At 34.0% G+C, this 22311-nt stretch overlaps 1 protein-coding gene across 9 annotated transcripts; it reads right to left on the bottom strand.

The window, feature by feature from the left end:
* Positions 1–1560: 1560 nt before the first annotated feature.
* LOC120344327 (uncharacterized) lies at positions 1561–19250 on the bottom strand. Of its 9 annotated transcripts, none has more exons than XM_078112768.1 (32): positions 19160–19250; positions 18490–18672; positions 18084–18224; positions 17617–17790; positions 17008–17147; positions 15731–15857; positions 15210–15331; positions 14441–14624; positions 14208–14352; positions 13894–14035; positions 13043–13196; positions 12598–12705; positions 12116–12229; positions 10730–10843; positions 10536–10649; positions 10095–10208; positions 9309–9422; positions 8892–9005; positions 8344–8457; positions 8135–8248; positions 7718–7831; positions 7459–7572; positions 7170–7283; positions 6958–7068; positions 5880–6053; positions 5505–5653; positions 5082–5232; positions 4376–4497; positions 3891–4074; positions 3489–3618; positions 3145–3292; positions 1563–2802 (listed from the first exon to the last, which is right to left on the bottom strand). In XM_078112768.1, the coding sequence occupies exons 1-32, from the start codon at positions 19221–19223 to the stop codon at positions 2659–2661; spliced, it is 4251 nt and encodes a 1416-aa protein (XP_077968894.1). In that variant the 5' UTR covers positions 19224–19250; the 3' UTR covers positions 1563–2658. The 9 variants fall into 9 exon arrangements, 8 of the variants coding, with proteins under 8 accessions (XP_077968901.1, XP_077968894.1, XP_039269422.2 ...); XM_039413488.2 differs by having other exon boundaries at positions 1564–2802; positions 12598–12711; XM_078112769.1 differs by lacking the exon at positions 7459–7572 and having other exon boundaries at positions 1564–2802; positions 12598–12711.
* Positions 19251–22311: the final 3061 nt, after the last annotated feature.

Below are 22311 nucleotides of genomic sequence, written 5' to 3'. Positions count from 1 at the left end.
TAGGTCTTGAACATGTATCCCGTCTCTTTTATACCGTTTAAGTATTATGCAGATACTGTTACATTTTTGAGGCAAATAAACATACATACATCTTACGTAACAGTTCCTTGTGCCTTATTGATATTATTATGCCCTTTGGTTGTGAACTCGAAGAATAGACGATGTTGGTAGATATTCAAATTGTATTACCGAAACACATATTCATCGACTCAAGCATTAACAAAAGAAGAGCGAGGGAGAAAACCAAAGTCACTCATGCATGAAAACTATGGGAGCCATAACACAGTCTACCATATTTTCCCCTTTGAAAAAGAAATATGTACATTAGGAAAGTACAAAGCAATATATAAGCATGCATGTATCGCATTTAATAATCTCTACGTCCTTTTGGAGACACACGAATTCTAGAACTTCTACGAGGCAATCCAGAATTGACAGTGTCAGAATTATCGTTAGCAGTGTTATCAACAGAAGGTATAACAGTATCATTAGAATCAGGTAACGTATCATTAGAATCAGGTAAAGCATCATTAGAATCAGGTAAAGGATTAGCACATGGAAACATTTTGGATTGATTCCATCTACGACCACTTGTAGAATAGGTAGCAGGACCATGTACACCAGTAATCTGTACAGGTTCTCCGAACTTCATTTGACCTTTTGCAAAATGACCAGGGGCGCCATTCGCCAAACTTTTTTTTATCTTTAACGTGTTAGTTAAGCACCTACTTTCTCGTAAAAGCCAAAAATAGTATTCTCGAAGTTTCGTTAATATTCGGGAGAAATTATTTGAGAGAATTTTTTTTGCGCGCCAAAACAGACGTCTCGTGAAGTGCCTTCTTCTCTCATTTTACCGAGAATCGGTAATCTCGAAAGTTCTTTAACGCGCCAGATTGCTCGCAAACTAACGAGGGGAAAGTTTTGCTCGTTAACATTAGTTCGGCATGTTCTTGGTATGAATTCAGGTTAACATGTATGTGTGTTTATTTGTAACAGTATCTACATACTAATTAAACGGTATGACCAAGACGGCATACATGTCCAATACCTTACTGGCCTAAGACAAGTATGTGCCACATGCACCCTAACAAATGCTGTGGTGTTTGCATACTTCGTGAAAAATTGGTATCAAAAATCCTTAAATGCCTAACTTAGGTAAGAGTGACTGTAGTCTAGTAGCTGTGGACCCACCTGTATATGCCAACTAACAGCGTACTAACATCAAATATGGGATTGCATTCATTCATCTATTTTATTGTCGGTCACGGAAGTAGTTCACAATATGTACTCCAGCATTTATTTCATATATCCATAGATTACTGCTATATGACCCAAATTTTAAAACACGGGGGCATAATAAAAGTAAGTTAACAGTTAGATTAGACTATCGATAAGTTTCGTAATTTATCTGACATTCGAGTAAATTGTAATCAAATCTGAAGGTTTAAATCTAATATTACTGGGATCAAAGTAATTTCATTTGTTGGAACAAATCGTTGAAGAGATGGTTAAAGATTTCCAAGTGGTGTTGGTCAAGAGAGTTTGTTGTTGGTGGGTGATGAATACATCTGAGTTATTAATAGATGTCATAGTTTAGCCATAAATAGCAAAACATTAATAGCGGTTTGAGTAATTTTTTTTGCCATCGACAGTCCGTAATGAGGCTTGTATGAATTTATTTTTAAGACATTTGGTTAAAAAAAATAGATCTTTATTTCTTTTTGTTAAGTTTTATGCAATAACATTTTTGATATGTCTATCATACTTTGATGTGTGTTTTAAACGCCTCGGGTTTTTGAATATTTTGTACTGAATTCTCCTGCTAGTGATATTTCTAGTAGAAAATCGATGACTGAATGAGATATCGGGTTGTGTAATATTCACATTCACAAGTTTCGATATTTTCATAACAAGCTCATCGGTACATTCGTTTTCGCTGGGAGGGACTCCGTAGATTTCTAAATTTTCTTTTTTACATGTAGAGATGTATTATTGTATTAATAACTGTTGTATTCGATATATAGAACCTTAACAGCGAATCATGCATATCGATATATATAGTAATTCTAATTCCCACCCCACCTCTTCTAACAGTTTAAATTCTCAGTTTCAAAATTGTTGGTTACTTTTAGATCACAATATTTAGATGACTACTGTTATTTCCGTGCCTATTATTATACAAATTTTAGTGAATTCAAATTTTCGGATATAAAGTGTATGTGTGTAGAGCTAGTTCAGCGATATCATATTCAAGCCCTATAGTGAGTGCGTTGTTCAGTAAAACTCGCTGTCCGTACGTGCTATTGAATTGTTTTCTAAACTTGATAGGAGTAAAAAAATAGTCCAAACTCAAAATATATTTATTAAAAACCCTTAACACAATTACTATCACATTAACTGAAGAATGCAGCTTCGCTTTGCTTTCATTTTTTTCATCAACTTGTGGATTGCATTTTAACTTGCTGTAATATGGTTTCTTCGAACAAGTTACCTTCTACATAATATACATTTAACGGGGATTTTTGGAAGAATAATAGACATGAAATAATCGTATCGTATGAAATGAGATACTGAATTCTTGATAATGTTCACTCTTCATCTCATATACACAATTTTGTGATACAAAAATATGGAACGATTGTTTGGAGGATTTCTGGGTTAATTTTTCAGCATTGTTTCTTGTACCCAGTTTATATGATTCGCAACTTTTGTGTAGAATTCTGGTATTTTCCCATCACATTGAGCTCCAAAACTGCTGATGCCAACTTGAACCCAGCAAACGCTGCCATCTCGTTGAGTTATCTGGCAACAGGGCGTTATGTTCAATAACTTTGATTAAATGAATGGGATTCATCAAAATGATCGATTGTTTTATCTCTGTACTAATTACAACTAAGTATGAGATGGGATTGCATAAAATATCACACATTTCATTTGGTATTTTTTCATAGTTATTAGAAACTGTCCGATGAGGTGATGATAGAGCACCGATTTACATAAATGCGTCAAACTGTTGCCGCGTATAAATCAGAAATTGAATTCTGTGAAATTGTGAGTGCAGTTACAGAAGTATTTTGCTATATGGACAGTAAATATTGAAGTTATATAATGGAACATAATGATGCCATATGATAACAAATCTACCTTCCTCACGACAGGAGCCCCGCCGTCTCCTATACACCCTGCCATTACTTTATGTGGTATTGATGAACCGGTACAGAAAGTTGAATTAAACACATCGAATGAATCAACTCTACGAATGAAACTGATGTCGTCTATTCCTCTTTGGCAACTGAAATAATTTTATCCTAAGTTATAACGAAAACACCGAGGAATTTTATTTTGCGATTTTGAAAATATACATTGAATATTAAGATAACAACTCACATACTGATGATTTTCAATAATGTTTATTGGATTAAATCTAGATTTTTTCTTGTTTTTGTGTCTATTGTCTGAGTATTTTAAAATAAAATGGGCTCAGTTACCTGTTTTTATCACCCACTTCCAAAACAACCTGTTGAAGACGATCTGGGAAGGTATGAATATTGTAATCAGTTTCATTTGTTCCAAACCCGGTCAAAACAATTTTGATCCCTGGCTTAACGAGGAACTCACCTTCAATAAACAAAAAAAAATTGATGTTCAACATTGCACAAACAGTTTGAGTTGACCACCCTAAAGTATCAACAATACAAGAATTGAGCTTAAAATTGTGCCCAATTTATTCAAATTTGAATAACCTGTTATCCGCTTATCCGGTAGTTCGACATAATGTCGAAAGTGACAATTGTTATTACACACTTCATCCTAAGCGTGATTTCAGGGTTAATCAAAATCTCTGACGTAATATATGAGCAAATACAAAAACATATAGATGTTGTAGATACCTTCTGCTTCACATTTTTTGTCCTTGTCCCACCCACGCTTAAAATTGTAACCGATGTGACTATTTGTCACACACTTCTGTGTACAGGGAAGGCAAACCGGTCGCACAGCAGCATTAAACGTTATCTCCTTTATATTGACGAAAGGAACAGTAGATTTCGGAAATAATCTCTTACCCAGTTTTATCTAAATATAACTTGTAGTAGGTAAAACAAATATATGGCTCGAGTACAATGTTTTGAATCGTTTTGACATTATAATTCAAGTCCAAACTGTGTTCTTCACACCAATAAGTAAATTAGGCCTTTCAGCAGACTTTTCTCAAATTCCCATACTTGTTCTACTGTTCTGAGTCGAAGGTAGACACAAATAATAAAAGTAATCATAAAAAGTGGGATTCATACAAGAGTCACATGATATATTTGAGACACCAACATTATACCTCTTTCATTGCTGAATAAGATATGGGGATAGAGTGCGAACTTACCAGAGCAATGTCATTTTGGAATGTAAGCTTGTTGAACTCTTCGTGCAGAATATATTTCGAAATTCTGAACATTTGTACAGTGGTCTTTATTGTGTTTTTCACAAATGAACGACTAGAAACTCCTTAAAAAGCAAAATTAGCAAATTTAAATGGACGTTTGAATTTTGTAATCTGCATCAATAAAGTCAATACGGAAGTTTAGAATCTATAAACTTACACTTCATCTTTCAATTCTCAATTCTATTGCAAATATTCTATTGAAGTAGTAATCTATTATAAAACGAATCGACAATATCCGATTTATTTGTCAGCCAGAGTCTTACTTCCAAAAGGTTTGCAATAATACATCCAATATTATATATATATCAAGATTCGGATCTCTCACACACAAAAGAGGCGAGCTTTATTCTACTCCGAACACTTCCTTCGTTTTAGTTTTTGTTTCGACATATTAATGTTGACTTGCTGATTCAAAACAAATGTCGAGCAGTCGTATAAGCTCTAGGTAACAGTTTTTTTTTGTATTTAATGAGAATATTAAATAATCGCCACAAAGGAAAAAAGTAAATTATTCCAGCGCAGTTCGCATGCATATAAAAATGACAGTTTATTTGTGAATTTTGGGATTAGGCCTTAGAGTTTTATTCAGAAGCAGCGAAATACTACACTCATTGGACAATACAACACGGTATATTTGCTTACTAACCAACTACAATGACCTGATGACGGTAAAAATTTTCCAGGGGCATGTGTTCAGTTGGATGTGTCACAGTTAATATCCACTGTTTGTTTATTATTGTTCCAGCTATTGTCAGTTCCCATCGCTTTAGAGTATCAATGACATTGATATTTCCTGACTGAAATACAAGAAAGCGTGAAAATAGAAAAAGGTCAGAGTAGGAGTTGCAGTAACACATGCATGATAAATGGAAGGAGACCACCTATATATCTTCCAGAAGTAAATTCTATCTATTTTTATACACGATTAAATATATTTTTCATTATTGTATGCTGAGAAGGTTTTCAATAGTTTCCTAATAATTTAAAAAAATGTGGTATTCAAAAATATTTTTGACAATCTCAAAAGTATTTTCGTATTTGAAAGCCACTGGTGTAAGTTTCCGTGTACCTCTACTGCTGCGACTAAAATCGATGCCTGCCAAGGCCAAGCATTGTCCGGTGCATCATCGCCGCCTACCACTCTCTTCACTCGTCTGGTTGCCAATTGGTTGTGAAGGTTTGGATCTAGGGGCCCAGTTACACCACATTCGGAAAAATCTGCATATGAGAATGTTATTCTTTGCTTTGATTCATAAATTTAATATATATTGCAGGTATATAATAAATACATTTACTATATATAGTAAAATTCACTTGGATGCTAATATATATGATGAGATAATTATGTATTGATATTAAAAACAAAAATAGATTATCAATATTTTCGACGAATGCTACGACATCATTTTTCAATGCTATTCAACCGAATAGTTTTCTAACGTACCGACACACGTTGGTTCAAGTCCAGACCATTTTCTGCTTGAAGTACAAACTCTTTCATCCAGACCAACCAGAGTATATCCATCATTGCAAACGTATTTTACAACGCTTCCGTAGGTAACTTTTCCCACAACGACGTATCCATTTTTTGGATTTTCTAATGGTGGACATTCTGCGTCTGTCATAAAATGTCTCTCATAATTTCAGATAATCCAAATATTACCAGGAAAATGATGAATCGGGGATTTTTCTTACATCAGACTGCCTACAAATCTTTTCAAGAACTGACATTTAAAAAATGCAAAACAATGCCACATATTGGCACTAATTGTGCGTTGTTCGTTGATAGTATGAATTAAGACACATCTAGCGATATTCCGAAAACGAGACCCAACATTTGCCGTTCTGTTACGCATTCTTTTCTAATTTTACCCTAAAAGATTTGTATTATTCTTGATATAAGATGCAAAGATCCTATCCTAAGATACTGTTACATTTTTAAGCGTACGTGGATATCAAATCCAGATATTTTGGTCAATATCAAAAGTTTTTCTAGATGAAATTTTTATGCATTTTTTGCACTTGGGAAAGTTAAATATACAACGTTAAGTTATGTCCAAAAAGTTTCTGTTCAGCTTCCAAATTCTAGAGCAGTAATTTACGATCTTTGAAATAATTAGGTTACTTATTAATGGTTAAACGGATAAAAGCATGACATCCCACACCCGCCATCGCATCGACACTTTTTCATAGATCCACCACACTTAATGTATCTCGAGCACTGCTTGCGACGTATGTGACCTGTTTCGACCAATCTTAAATTTCTCTTGCACGTCTTAGCTAATAAGAAACCCAAAGTTGGTTTCCAACTATAGCAAAAACCAATTATAATTTATAATATAAACAAACTATTTCTCATTTGTAGCAAAAATATAAATGAGAACAATTCAAGTGTTTTATACTTGTTGTCGTCAAAGTTAAAACGCCTGGCATACAAAACTTTTAATGCATTAGCTTATATATTCAAAGCACAACTGGTTTTTCTGAAAGTTTTTAGTTCACCTTTACATCTTTAAACTCACCCACTTCACATTTTCTACCCATGAAGTCAGAAGGACATTTGCAAGTAAAGCCATCAACAGCTTCGTAGCATTTTCCGCCATTAGAGCAAGGATTTTGGCTGCAATATCTGCCTAAAAATTCGATTACATTATTTAAAAAAGTTATTCAAACATAAGCTATTATTAGATTTGATTTTCATTTTTTCAAACAACAATAATGGCTTCCAAATCACCTATTTCGCAAGTATTTCCGCTGAAGCCAGCACGGCAGAAACATTCGAAACCTCTAGGTAAGTTTCGACATCTTCCTTCGTTTTTACAGGGTGAGCTCTGACAATAATTTTTACCTGAAATGACAATAAATGACAGATCAATTTATTATCATTGTCAGAATGATCTCTAATTACTCTAATAAACCAATATCCTCTCTATATTCCTTGGTGTTTATTGATAAACAGCAATAAGCCAGTTCAATCTAATAAAATGATAAGTAATGGAGTTGAATAAAATTCAGAAATTTACTTGTTTCACATTTTTTCCCTTTATATCCTTCTAAACATGAGCAAAAAAAGTCATTTACTTTATCGTGACATTTCCCCCCATGGTGACACGGATTGGGAAGGCAATCGTTGATGTCTGCAAACAGATATTGAAAAAGTAAAGATACTGAAAATGAGAGGAAATTGCCGTTTTTTTTTGCTTTCGCTAGTCAGTAAGCAGGAAATGCCCCTCTTAGCAAATACAATATTTCATTTCATTCAAATTCAAATATTTTACTCACTTGACTCGCATCGCGTTCCTCGAAAACCGTTAGGGCAGAAACACAAATACCCTCCTGGTTTTGTTGTACACAGACCTCCGTTCCTACATGGATTAGGATCGCAGTTGTTTATTTCTGCAATGAAATCGCCACTTTTAGCAATGTTTCTTTTACGATACACAAGCATAGATCTATTAATTGCATGTTTATATATTTCAAGTAGATCTTTACATGAATCATCTTTAACTAAACCAGTAAATATGCCAAATTGACACTTTCTTCTTTTATATCCACCCGGACAGAAACAAGTGAAAGAGTTCACATTATTGCTGCAAAATATTCGTGCAATACCCGTATCAATATCCGTGAATAAAATAATTAGGAACCAATTTTTATTGATATTGAGTAACTAAGCATGTTCTTTTTTAAATATTATACTTATTTCGCATCTTTTCCCTTTGAATCCACCAACACATGAACAAGAAAATTCATTTACTCTATCGACGCAATTCCCACCATTTAGACACGGATTTGGAAGGCAGTCGTTGATATCTGCAGAGAAAATTGGAAATGTGAAACAATCATTTTTTCTCCTCAGTATAATGTTATGATTAAATACTCAAATTTTATTGATATTTTTACTATACCAGTTTGGCACTTCTTTCCTCTGTATCCGTCAGCACAAGTACATAGGAAATCGTTGATTTTGTCTTTGCACAATCCACCGTTCATGCAAGGATTTGGTGAACAATCATTGATGACTAAATTTTTTATAAAGACTTGTCAACTTTTTATAATAATACGTCGGGCAATGGAAATCATTTGGGAAAAGATTTTGCGAGCGACAGGAGTATGAATAGGTTTATAACCTCTATGTAGTATATTAAACTATGCACATATAGACTTTAACGTTGGTGCCCCCTTTCTTAGCTGAAATGACAAGTAAACACGGTAGTCGCCACAGAGTTTCAATAAAAGGAAAATAGATTCATTGTCGACTTAATTAACACCGCAGTTCGTTGCATCCACCAATTAAAGAAACATCAAATAATTTATGTCATGGTACGTTCCCCAAACAAATATAGAAAAATAAAAGATAATAAAAAAGGGCAGACAAAAGCTATTTTTATTTTTTCTAGCAAAAAAGCAGGAAATTCCTGCTAAGCTAATACTAAATTCAAGCGTTTTTTCTTACTTGACTCGCACCTCGTTCCTTCAAACCCATTGGGGCAGAAACACGAATACCCTCCTGGTTTTGTTGTACAAACACCTTCATTCCCACATGGATTAGGTCTGCAGTTGTTTATTTCTGCAATGAAATCGCCATTCTTAGAAATTTCGTGTTTAGATCTAATAATTACATGTTTATATTTCTTAAGTTGATTATTACACGTAACATCTCTAACCTCCACCAGTTAATGCACCAAATCCACACTTTCTTCCTTTGTACCCTTCCGGACAGCAACAAGTGAAAGAGTTCACATTATTGCTACAAAATACATTATTTAAACATGGGTTCGTTGAGCAATAATCAAATATACGTGAATAAATATTTCAAAACAATTCTCATTGTTATTGAGTAACCAAGCATGTTCTTATTTGAGTATTATACCTATTTCGCATCTTTTACCCTTGAATCCATCAACACACGAACACGAAAAGTCATTTACTCTATCGACGCATTTCCCTTTATTTTGACAAGGATTTGGAAGGCAGTCATTGATGTCTGCAGAGTAAATTGGAAATGTAAAACAATCAATTTTTTCTCTCGGTAAAATGTTATATTCAAATACTCAGAATTTATTGACATTTTTACTATGCTAATTTAACATTTCTTTTCGTGTATCTTTGAGCACAAGTAAATGGAAGATAGTTGATTTTGTCGTTGCATATTCCACCGTTTATGAAAGGATTCATTGAGCAATCATTAATGTCTAAAATTTTATAGTGACTCATGAAGTTGTCAAGTCTTCATTATAATACGTCTGGCAATTTAATCGATTTGAGGTGGTAAAAGCTTCGGCGAGAGACAGGGATATGAATACGTTTAAAACTGTATATAGTATATTGGAACTATACACGTTATAGATTATGAAGTCGGTATTGTGTTTCTTAGCTGAAACAACAAGTTATCACGGTAGTTGACACGGGGTTTCAATAAAAGAAAAATAGATTCGTATCATTGACTTAACACCGCTTTTTTTGGAGCCATCAATAACAACAGTATTAAATCATTTATGTCCTGTTGCCCCCCCCCCCCCCCCCCCCAAAAAAAAAAAAAAAAAAAAAACATGAAAAAAAAGCTAATAAAAAGGGGCAGACAAAGACGTTTTTTTTGCTAGGCAATAGGCGAGAATTCCCCTGCTTAGCTAATACTTAATCAAAACGTTTTACTTACTTGACTCGCATCTCGTGCCTCGAAAGCCGATAACGCAGTAACACGAATACCCTCCTGGTTTTGTCGCACACACACCTCTATTCCCACATGGATTAGGTCTGCAGTTGTTTATTTCTGTAATGAAATTCTAATTCCTAGCAATGTTTGTGTTTCTTTTTCAATACAGGAGCATAGATCTATCAATTACCGGTACATGTTCATATTTCTCAAATTGATTATTGTATGTATCTGTAATCTTTAACTAAACCAGTAAATATAACAAATCCACACTTCTTTGTAATCTTTCGGACAGAAACAAGTAAACGGAATGCAAAATCGTTGCAAAATCCAGCATTTAAACATGGGTTTGTTGAGCAATATTCAATATCCGTGAATGAATAATTCGAAACAATTTTCATTGATATTGAGTAACCAAGCATTTTCTTATATTTAATTTTATACCTATTTCGCATCTTTTTCCTTTGAATCCATCAACACATGAACACAAATAGTCATTTACTCTATCGACGCATTTCCCCTCATTTTGACAAGGATTTGGTAGGCAGTCGTTGATGTCTGCAATGTAAAACAATCATTTTTCACATTAGTAAAATATTTGTTCAAATACTCAAAATTTATTGAATTTTTTACTATACCAGTTAGACATTTCTTTCCGCTGTATCCTTCAGGACAAGTACATAGGAAATTGTTGATTTTGTCTTTGCATGATCCACCGTTCATGCAAGGATTTGGTGAACAATCATCTATGTCTAGAAATTTTATAATGATTAAAGGAATTGAGGGGTCGTCACAATAATACGTCTAGCAGTGGAATAGAGTTGACAAGAGCTTCAGCAGAGTTACGAATATTTTACTGGACATAAAACGCAGTCCAAATCATTTTCTCTCTTGAAATAGATAAACTATAGACATTATAGAATTTAAAGTTAGTGATATGTTTCTTAGCTGAAATTAAAAGTTATTACGGTAGCTATTACTATAGGAAATTGGAATCAATGGGTAGACCGAAACACCGTTTAGCAACATACAGACTGTTACAAGGCAGAGTATAAAGCAGTACAAGAATGATTGCCATTTAAAGGTTACTGGTGCATTGACGTGGTTAATTAATTCACTAAACTCCCAACACAGCCGGTCGGTCTGGTACCATTGGGTCATTTTTTTGTCAACCATCAAGCCCTAAAGCTTCACTCATGGCCTTTTAATAGCGTGTTATAGAGCTCTATTCAGCAATATACGTAAAACGCACTCCTCTAAAAAGATTTTTTATACGCCAAAATTCCAAAATTTCATTGAACTTGCGAGATTTTGTGTCTAATAGAAGGTTAATAATTATTCCTGATTAATAAATTTTTGTTTCAACGTTTTCTTGTGTTATTTTCCAACAGAACAACACCATAACCACTATTATAGCAAAAATGGTTACTCTGAAATTCACGATTGCATTTTCCGAATTTATAAGTTCAAGGCTTCAATTGACAATTTTGATGACGTCACACCTCTAATTATTACTGCACACGTCCCCCTCAATGCAAAAAATGTTACTTTTTCCGACGAATATGCGCGTAGAAAGACGTAAACATTCTAATGCGCGCCGTTACGCGTGAAAATTACCATTCATTTTACGTTTTTTTCACGTTTAAAAAATCTCGATACTTCTGCCAAGTAGGGTGCAGTCGAAATCATATTTATCAAAACATCGCAGCGCCAGGGATGGTATATATGACTGAAAATACATGCTAAAAGGAGTTAATGTTATTGATTTCCTGTCTGAGTCGCGTCAACAATATCACACTTCTGACTGGCGATTTTGAAAAATCGACGCTATTTATACCATTCGCACTTTGCGTCACGGCTGGAGTCTTTTTTTCGTGAAATATACGACTCTACTATTGAACATTAACTGGAAAACACCATTAATACCTTATAGAGTTGGACTAGGCATGAATAATACTGTATATATGCCATCCGACTGTGTTGGGTTTTAACTATGTCTTCTCATTATTTTATATCATGTTTACCAATTTCACATAGTTTCCCTTTGTATCCGTCAACACAAGAACACGAAAAATCATTCACTTTATCATGACAAGTTCCTTCATTAAAACACGGGTTCGGAATACAGTCATTTATCTCTACAAATAAAATATAACATAAGTTGGTTAATGGAGGAGGCCGAATAATTCAAGGTGAATTAAGAGATAACGCTCAAAAATTTGGACACAAAGAGATGACATCGGTATCGACACATTAATTCCGAATTCGATAAGATGAGCAATATTAAAAAAAAAGGTTTTCCTTTTTAATCAAATTCAAGCGGTGAATTCTTTTGGACATATCAAGAAATTTCGAAAACTTTCGACTCATTATTTATTGAAGTAAAGCAATTGTTTCATCACCTCAACAACAACAACAACAATAACAATTTAGCAAAACAATTCCTATGTACGATCCGTGTCCTGTTTCACCCTATAATATAAACAATATCGACAAATATTCTTACTAATTTCACAGCGATTTCCACGGTATCCAGAAACGCAAGAGCAAGAGAATCCGTCTTTTTTATTTTGACAATCACCGTTATTTTTGCATGGACTTGACAAACAGTAATCTAAAACTGTAATATTATTTAATATTCAATATGAATTACAGAGAAATGACACATAAACACAACTAAAAGTGTTTCACCTAAGTTTTGATGCCGTTCAAACCAACTCATTTTCTAGAATAACGTTCTATTTGCCCTGTTTCACATAATATTTCAAACGTTATAGCCTACTTGAAATAGATAGAGGCCGAGTTGAATTGTGTGTAAAGATTTCCATTCTTCAAATATAACACATCTTCTGTGTAAGACTGGGCTTCTGTCTGGTGCGCTTCGTACATGCAAATATGTCGCTGAATATTCGGCATGAATACCGTTATTCAAAACTATTGTAATAACCGACCTATCTTATTTTTTGAATCGTCTAAAGTCTTCCAAATCCAAGGCATTAATTTTGGAACAGATGTGTAGAATCCAGGATATTCATTTCCACATTTCCATCCCCAACTAACGACACCAATTTGCAACCACTGTGTGTAGTCCGATGATTTCCCCAACTAAAACGCAAAAAAGATAATAATTTTTTTTTTTCCAGTTATTCTCCTATTACGACATTTATATAATACAATATGGATTGCATATTATAAAAATAGCAATCTACGTGCCATCGCTCCGGCTTTGTTATAGTCGAGCTGCTACGGTTTAGCTATAGGCGAAGAGCTATGGTAATTTTTCGCTATTTTGTCGCAGACACGCAATGATGTTAAAGCCAATTCTGAACAATTCGAGAGAATTGAAATATCACATGAATCCGGTGAACGGTATATTCCCACCTCATACATAAGATATTTATAGATCTTGTAGTAATGTGTTGTGCGTTGCATGGCAAACTGACTATCCTTCGATGTGAGTTTCGCGTACTGCTATATACATATGCGACCTGTTTCACAGAGAGGTTTGAATAGGAAATTGAGAGTTTATAGCAACAGGAAAGTAGAATCTCATATAACACAAGCTTTGCTTCTTAAGTCATTCGTTTAGAATATAAAGAGCGTAGTAAAACTTGTGCTATGTGGAATGAGATTTTTCTTTCGTGGGCATATTTTCAAGTTGTAATGAAGATTATATATGTTCTATTTGACAAGTTACAGATAATGAAGAAGTTGTAAATAATCCCAAAGTTGGGAATATATACTCTGTTCTGGAACTAAGTTCTGAAAAACATTGGCCAGTGTTCAATAAAGAAGTAAGTACCTGTTTAACAAGTGGTCCCCCACTGTCTCCTTTGCACGCATCAACGTTTAGCGTTTTATTTGCACTTACAGCACAAATCATCCTGTTTGTATATCGAGCGTCACTATCCTCTACCTGGATTTTTCTTATCGCATCGACACATCTTTTTGAAACAAAACAACCAAGTTACATTACGACACCTCCATATGTAATTAAATTTTAAACTTTGGAGTCGTTTGTAGTTTCATTCTAGGCATAATGCCTCGAATGTGTGTCACCATTCCAATTTGTTTCACACTAAACCTTTAAATTTTAAATGAAATATTTTTACGTACTTGTTGTCACCCAGAATTTCCAATTCGCCTCTTTGCAATGAACTCGGCCGGTAGTGGTGTTCAGCATCAGAATCCCTTTTCTCTCCAAACCCTGTAACGATTGCTTTTTCACCTGCGCTAAAACCATACGGCATTGACGATCTACCTGAAAATATATCCGAATATATCTCGCTTAAAGAACTACTCAGGTATCATATTTTGTTCTTAAAAATTAATCTGATCAGACTACTTACTTTTAAAATTACAAAGCCTTTTATCGAAATTTTTCCAAATATCAACATTTTGCAACATATCGCCTTTCATGCACGGAAGACATACCGGACGAATATACTGGGAGAAAGTGATTGAACCGTCTATTTCATCTATATCGTGTACAAAAATATTTCCTTCTCGCTTAAGTCTTTTTCCAACTCTAATCTGCAGAAATATGACATCGACATAAAATAAAAACCAAAATTATGAATTGCATTTACAGAAAGTTTTTCTACAGACTCAGAAAATGGTTTTAAATGTAATGACAGCCAACCACTATATTTGTTAACTTACTGTTTTGATCAAGCAACTGCAGCTCATACAGCTCGAATTAAAATAATGCAGTTTGCTTGAATTAATTTTGAGGTTTTAAATGTTATGAAATTTTGGTCAGAGTAAGTTCATGGTTGCCTTCAATCAAAAATATGATTTATATGTGATTTCTGATGAAGTCAGAAGAAACCGTATTGGCACGCAAGAAGCAATTCATATGAATTAGTTTAAGTTTCACTGAAAACAAGACTAACTGAAACTCATGTGGATATGTAAGACACGTGGATAGTGTTAAGTTGACCCGGGGTGTAAGTGGGGATGAAAATAAAGAGCTAATGCTAATGATAAGTTAACAATTGTAAATGTAAACCTTGCAAATTGACGTACTGTTTACAATCAATTGCGGTTGCCTTCAGTTTACCACAACACGTTGAGATACATAACCACCCCAGGCGCTACTCATTTTTTGAAACATACCATTGCAATATCGTAGTCAAAAGTTGATGAATCATAATCTTGGTGTTTTCGTATTTTTTCGGCTTCATAAAAATTGATTTGATCTGGAATGTCTTGGTCCTCGGTGGGGTATTTGGTCATTCCTAAAAGAACATTAGCAAAAAATGGGTGATGGTGAATCATTAGATTAAAATTGCATGCTTTCATATTAGCAAATGAAAAAATCTTTGAAACCATCCTTGGTTATAACAATTATGAATTTTTAAAACTATGAAACAATTACATAGATACTTGCAAAAGCGTAAAACATAACCTAATATTGAAGTATCATCAAACAAAAGTACTATCAAACATTCTCTATTTATGTAACCACCTGTTTCGCTCCCGAAACTGTTGCCCTATACGTATTCCGCAAACAAAGGTTCTAGTCAGTTATTTTCATACACATGCGAAACCAGACTTTACACATATACCAATTCCGAATTTACAAATTCGAAATTTGATATCTTTTCATTATTTACAAAACCAAATCTAGAACTTACCGGCAGCAATTAAAAAATATTTTTCGGGATTTCGATACGGAAGAGGGTCAAACACATGAGCAGCTGATAAAATCCATTGGCCATTGATGATTGATCCACCACCAAATCCAGAGGTTTTGTCATAAAACTTCAACAAAACATTAATCAATGAAATAGATTGGTGTTACTTTCGGGTCAGTGTTTTGCACCATATTTTTATATCTATCGCGACCCAGACATGGTTGCGAATTTTTTTTGAAATAGTGATGTATGTATAGTTTCAATTTGAATAGCCTGCTTCGTCGATGGATATTGGATTGTCATATAGAACTTTACACTGTAGCAGCCTACTTATTGTAGCAGCCTTACTTATCCCCAATTATTGACACATTAGGCTGAGTGTCGTTCAATAATTCTATGAATAACATTTAAGTTCGAATTTTTTTTTTATGGTAATGTGGAATTCCCGTTTTTTGATCCTTCCGTTTTCTTGACTTATCATTTATTTTTTACAGAATTTTCAGTGGCAAAATACTTTTTTATGTACTTCGCAATTGCGCTACTAAATAAAAGTTAAAATTTGTATGTCATTCGATTTATTGTGTCGACATTAAAAGATACAGTAACGATCAACATTTCCCATATTTAATTTTTAGTAGTATCACGGGTTGTTGAATACTGTGCCAATTATGACATCATAAAGATATCACGTGCATCGATCCCAAGTTTTTACCTGCGCATTTGGCGGCGTCTTTTTAGTTTGGGATTTAGGCCAAAGCAAGGCTTAGTTTTCTGAATTTACCTTGCCGTTCGTGGATGAATATTCGAGTTTTTTTTATTGATTCATAGGCTGTTTGCTTACTTTGTCTAACGTTAATCAAGCAGGTTTGTTCAACAGTCACTTGACTCGTAGTTGGAAGCTTCGAAAATTCTTTAAATATATATAAAGTAAGCAATACCTGAAGCTATACAGAAGAACCTAACTCCATCACAATATTCTGAACCGCAGCATGCTGTAGCTTTTTCCACATTGCAATCAATATGATACATTGCAAGTCAGTGCCAGTCGTATTAGACAGACGAAATAATTCAGGAATATAGCCAGCTACATAGCCTAGTTTACAATCCGACCGGCTACATTTAGTCGCTTTCACAGCTTCTCGGAGTTAAAAGGCGTCACTTACCGATACACCAAGGTAGTCGGAATCTATTGAATTATTTGTATTGATGATGCATTTAAAGTAATGAATGTCCAAATTGTCGCAAAGAATATGCGAAAAAAGTATGCATTACTATACCTTTCTAACGAGATTTTTATTCTTGTGGAACAATAAAACTTGCCACGGCCATTCCCCATTCTCAGCATCTGTTCCGAGGAGCACTTTCCCAAAAATTTTAGAATGGGTTTCGAAGGTGGAATGTCCACATGAACTAAAAGCTTTTAGGAACAGTTTGTAAAAACATTGATTATGAAACATTGCTAACCTTACGAGTTTGATCAATACACATGTTCATGTGATCTTATACAGAAGTCTTCTATATATCTAACTTGAGAAACTATTTAAAATGTACAGAAATGTTTCTGTAAATATTTTTACCAATTGTAAGCAATGTGTATAAGATAGTAATTGACACTTGAAAGGTGCGATTTAATAATATCTATATATCTGAATTCATATAAACGCAAAATTCTTCATGTTCATTGGGGTATAATTCAAGAAAGAATACGAAGCTCCGCAATGCGAATGTACGTTTAATATTATATGAATTAGAACAAGTACAGGAATGGACAAGGACTATATACCTCAGTTACCAATATCCCAAGCAAGTATCGAAATAGAATAATATATTTGAGTTCAGTACATTCAAATAAGGTATTACCATGTAAAAAAACATCACCATCTCACCAGCACATTTTGGTTCGTTTCCTGACCATCTCCTGTCAGATTGGCATCTTCTTGTTATTGGACCAGCAAGAGTAAATCCTTCATTGCATCCATACGTTATTGTGTTTCCATATGATATTTTATTTTTGATAATGTATCCATTTTCTGGAATTTTTGGTACAGCGCAATCCGCATCTAAAGTATGTCATTTAACTATCGATTTAGCTAGCTACAAAAGCACAATAGTCATGGAATATCCAATGATCAGTTGAGGAGCTTGTTATTTATTTTTGCTCTGGTCGGATTCATTCAATTTTAATTGTTAAATTGTAAACAAAGCCGTTAGAATAAATAAAAGCAACGGACAGAATATTAAAAGTATTCTTCATGTCATCGCTCTGAAAAAATCTGAGTAAAGTAATCTCTAAATAAAGGAACTAACACAATTATGCACTTTTTATACTTGTAAATAACGAGAATAGGGATACCTGGATTAAAACATGTTTTTCCGCACCAATCATCGCACAAGCATTGCTTAAAACCTCCTCTACAATTTTGGTTAGTTATACAACTCCTGCGACATTTTCTTCGTTCATCCACCCTCGTCAAATCTCTTTGGCATGAATTAGCTTATTAAATAAAATTGTTACATAAAAAGGTCATCTTTATTCATTAGATTCATTAAATTGAAAATACAAAAAAGTTGAATGAAAATGAATGAAAAACATTATAAACAAGTAACTTAATTCACTACACCCTGAACGTCAACATAATACATTACCTATAATTACGATTGTCTTGTGATTTATGCCATTCATAGTCATATATACACATTAGTAACTGAAGCAAGTTACTCGGTTGAATAACAACATAAGAAAAATACATAACACCTACGTGCGCAATACGGTACGGGATCCGACCAATGGCCACTCTTCAAACACGAAATGCGTCTTTTGCCTTTTCCTTTGAAACCCCTATCACAAGCAAATTCTAGAACGGTGCCCACTGTGTAGGGAGGTTCTCTCGAAGCTATAATGTCTCCGTATTGTAAAAATCCTACGTCTCCGCAGTGAACTACTATAATAATATAACTATAGTTATAAGTTTATTATGGACGATAACTACCATATTGTTTATTTTTAGAGCACGTCGTAATTTTCATTACAAAATAGTTAAATAATTTAGAATAAACTTTCCAGACAAACACGGAGTATGCATTATGCCAAGTGTTTAAGCCTTATTCAACACCAAACCCAAATGTGTATGGGGTAACTCTTAGGGGCCGAAGTTGGTGTTCATGAATTCAAACCGGAATACGATATACTCGACCATAAAGACTGGTTGAAAGTTTTTTAATTCATTGTTGAATTTTTATTATCCTCTCAGTTAGACTTTTTCAAGCAAGTCAGCATGATCCCAAAACTAAACTTGGCTGAAAATGTCTAAATCTGACTCAATTCCAGTTTATATGATACCTAAACCTTATTAAAATATTTCCCAGAACCTAATTATTCACATTACACTGAAGTTATAAATGAAAATTGTTTATGAGCTCAAAACTTACCTTGTTTTCCATTTGTTTCTTCAATATTATAAACAAGAACAATAACTACTATTGAGATAAGCATGGTCCACGACAAATGTAATTAAAAACTGTAATTAAAAACCAAAATATAATTATGAATAGTGTTTTGGCAAAGTGAACACTTTTGCGCAAATCAAATCACTATATGTTGTGGAGAAGTTCACTATTTGAGCGACAAGTCAATATAATGCCCATATGTAACATTTGCATGTACTGGTTCTATGCGAATATATTACAGTACTATAAATAATCCTATTTTTATCACGGATTCCGCAATTAGCCTACTTAAGATGTCAATATCCCTGGTCACGGTATAAACTTGCCTGAACTTTTGCTTTCCGAATTTCGAATCGAAAATTTTGTATTATTATGAAAACAATTAAAATACTGCCTAATAAATTTTATCGCTGTAGGTCTTACTCGCGGAAAAACAGGGCGATTTAAAACGAGCATATCTGATGAAACAATCTACCGACGCGTTAAAGCTCTAAGCACCAAAATTTTTTAGCCCAGGGCGATTTCAAGAATATATGTTTTGATCGATATCACAGCGTTTAATTAAACAACGCCAGTAAGATTCCGCATGAAAATCACTTAGTCGAATATATTATAGTTTCGATAAGTTGTGGTGTAATTATAATTGTCTGCAACCTCAGAGCAAAGATCGTGAATACCCGAGCTAGTTGAACTTATGAATTGATGTAAGTAGCGATTACTCAATTTCCAAAATAAGTTAACACGATTTACTTACCTATTATTTATTTTCGAAACAAATCTAGAAAAAATTCTACTGCCTTCATTACAATACGTCGCATTAGTGGAAACGTAAATCCAACATCGTAACATGCAATAGGACGTGCATGATAGCATCTCGCCACAGAATGAAGTCAAAGTCAGTTTTTTTATGTTGAAAAAACGTTTCAACTTTAGTTCGATTATAACGCATCAAATCTATAATAATGGTACACTGGCTAGTATGTGTTATATATATATAAAAATCTTTATAAAATTAATTTCGGTATGAGATGTTGAATTTAGGCTGACACCCATAATCTTCTCGTAATCCTGCTCTTAAGTGTAAGATCATATTTATAACGAATATTTGATTTTGTTTTTAAAGAGAAAACACTTAACTTGACAAATAAGTTGCGTGCGAGTACTTTTGTAATTCAAGTTTGTTTTACATAATGATTTGATATCAGATACGGAATAGTTTGGTGATGAAATGTAAATTCAATTAAAAAAATATACATATTGCATAAAAGTTTGTGTTATATCCTCATTACACCAGATCAAAAACAGAGTATTTGATATAACACGTGGTTCAATCGTGAAAAGCATCCACGCATTAGGCGATCGTTATAAATATCTTCAAGAGACCGCCAGTTCGTTGATAGGTGAAATGTCACGTAGTCGTCTGGTGGCAATTATGAAAAATAAAGTAGGCAAATTGTGGTCCTGCTTGGACATGGCAGAACCGCGATTCAAGGGAATACTTCATTCTGGGACAAAAATGTAATTTCTCTATTTACACAAAAAGTTTGGAAAGTATTTGCTCATTTATCACCTCACTGGCCATATTCAAGTTTCTCCGGGAATTTTATGTTCGTATCGTGTACCCCAAATGATAACCTTTATGATGGATGTATAATATAATTACTTATCGATCTTAAGATCGGTAAGTATATTGATAGGTATTTGTCTGTATGTCTGTCTGTCTGTCTGTCTGTGTGTCTGTTAGATGCACGCGATATCTCACGAAAGCGAGATTGAATCTGCTCCAGATTTTGCATGTGCATTCATCTTATCTCGGACCAGAAGCCTATTGATTTTGGGCGAATTATGTCGTATAATTAGCGAGTTATCAATCAATTATTGATATAGTGATCTAGATTTTTGTAAAGCGAGAGAATTTTGAAACCCGCCGAGTGTGTGTGTGCGATGCGCAATGCGCAAGTTACAAGAGCGGATGAATCGAAACTGCAGTTTCTGTTTTGGGGGATCCCCTAACTATCGATCGATAAGTCTTCGGTTTCCAACCGATATTCTCGTTTTATCTGTTGGTTACCTTTTCCAATTTACAATTAGTTATGGTCTGTTGGGCTTTGCAAATTCGGAACTCTTCCTAATAATTGAACAAATGGTCACCAGCTTAGCAAAAGGGAAGCCAAATAAAAGTTCGTTTCTTTGAACCAAAGTGTGTTGCGTGGGTGAAAATCCGCATTTTAACTTCTGGTCAGAATAGAACAAACAAAAAATTGTTCACGATCAGGTGCAACTAGTTTTTGCGGTTAAAACTATATTATCCTGAACGAGACTTGATTAATCATTGAGCAAATTAAGCACCTGCATAGGGTACCAAATGAAGAAGAGCACCAAATAATTTCCGTAGAGTTAGACGAAAATTTTCGACAATCTGAAACATCATTTTTGATTATTATTATGTTTTATATTATTTAGGGCACCAAATTCATAAGTGCTTAGTGGCATCTGAAAGGCATGGTCCGGTCCTGATCCTGTATAATAATGAAACTGTTTGGCTTAAAAATATACCGCAAAATGATATTTATTCTTAGATTACTAATACATTCAATAATAAAGAAAGCCGGAATCAGTGAAAAAAGCTAAAGAGTATGCATATTGCCGATCGTGTTCCACCCAGAGAGAAATCTCGCAATTGCTAAGACATAATATCTTTCTTTCCTCATATTCTTTGATGATTATTGTTTTCTTCGCCACGGAAGTCTGAAGTGTTTGTTCATATCTGACGGTTATTAAGGTAAATTTCGACTGAACACTAAAATACTGCTTATTATGATGAAGGTATAAATATTTAAAACACACTAAAAATGTATTAGATTGTAGTTTGTTAGTCTATTTTTAGTTGCTTCCTATCATCGGTTGTCATGAAGTTAAACAGTTAAAGCAAAGTTACGACTAAAATAGTTATTTTCAAGTCGAGTTTTAAAAAGAATAAGCTAATTGTTGTACTATTGCTGAAATATTAGTACTTAAAAGATAAAGGCTTAGCAGTTGCATTAAAATAACGTTTCTGTCGAACAGCAGATTTACCTAACTGTTCTTGAGCAAATTCAAAAGCTTCAGATGTAGCATTATCAAACCATTCAACG

This window comes from Styela clava, chromosome 5 (assembly GCF_964204865.1).
Source record: "Styela clava chromosome 5, kaStyClav1.hap1.2, whole genome shotgun sequence".
NCBI classification, from domain to species: domain Eukaryota; kingdom Metazoa; phylum Chordata; class Ascidiacea; order Stolidobranchia; family Styelidae; genus Styela; species Styela clava.
Note: the sequence above shows the minus strand (reverse complement) of the source record. Positions and strands in the feature narration are given on the sequence as shown.

Coding starts and splice junctions, on each gene's coding strand:
- LOC120344327 (XM_039413488.2), bottom strand. CDS start 19,223: ATGCTTATCTCAATAGTAGTTATTGTTCTTGTTTATAATATTGAAGAA. Junction 10,650..10,729: donor CGGAAAGAAATGTCTAACTG/GTATAGTAAAAA, acceptor TTTACATTGCAG/ACATCAACGACTGCCTACCA. Junction 5,654..5,879: donor ACTTGAACCAACGTGTGTCG/GTACGTTAGAAA, acceptor TCTCATATGCAG/ATTTTTCCGAATGTGGTGTA.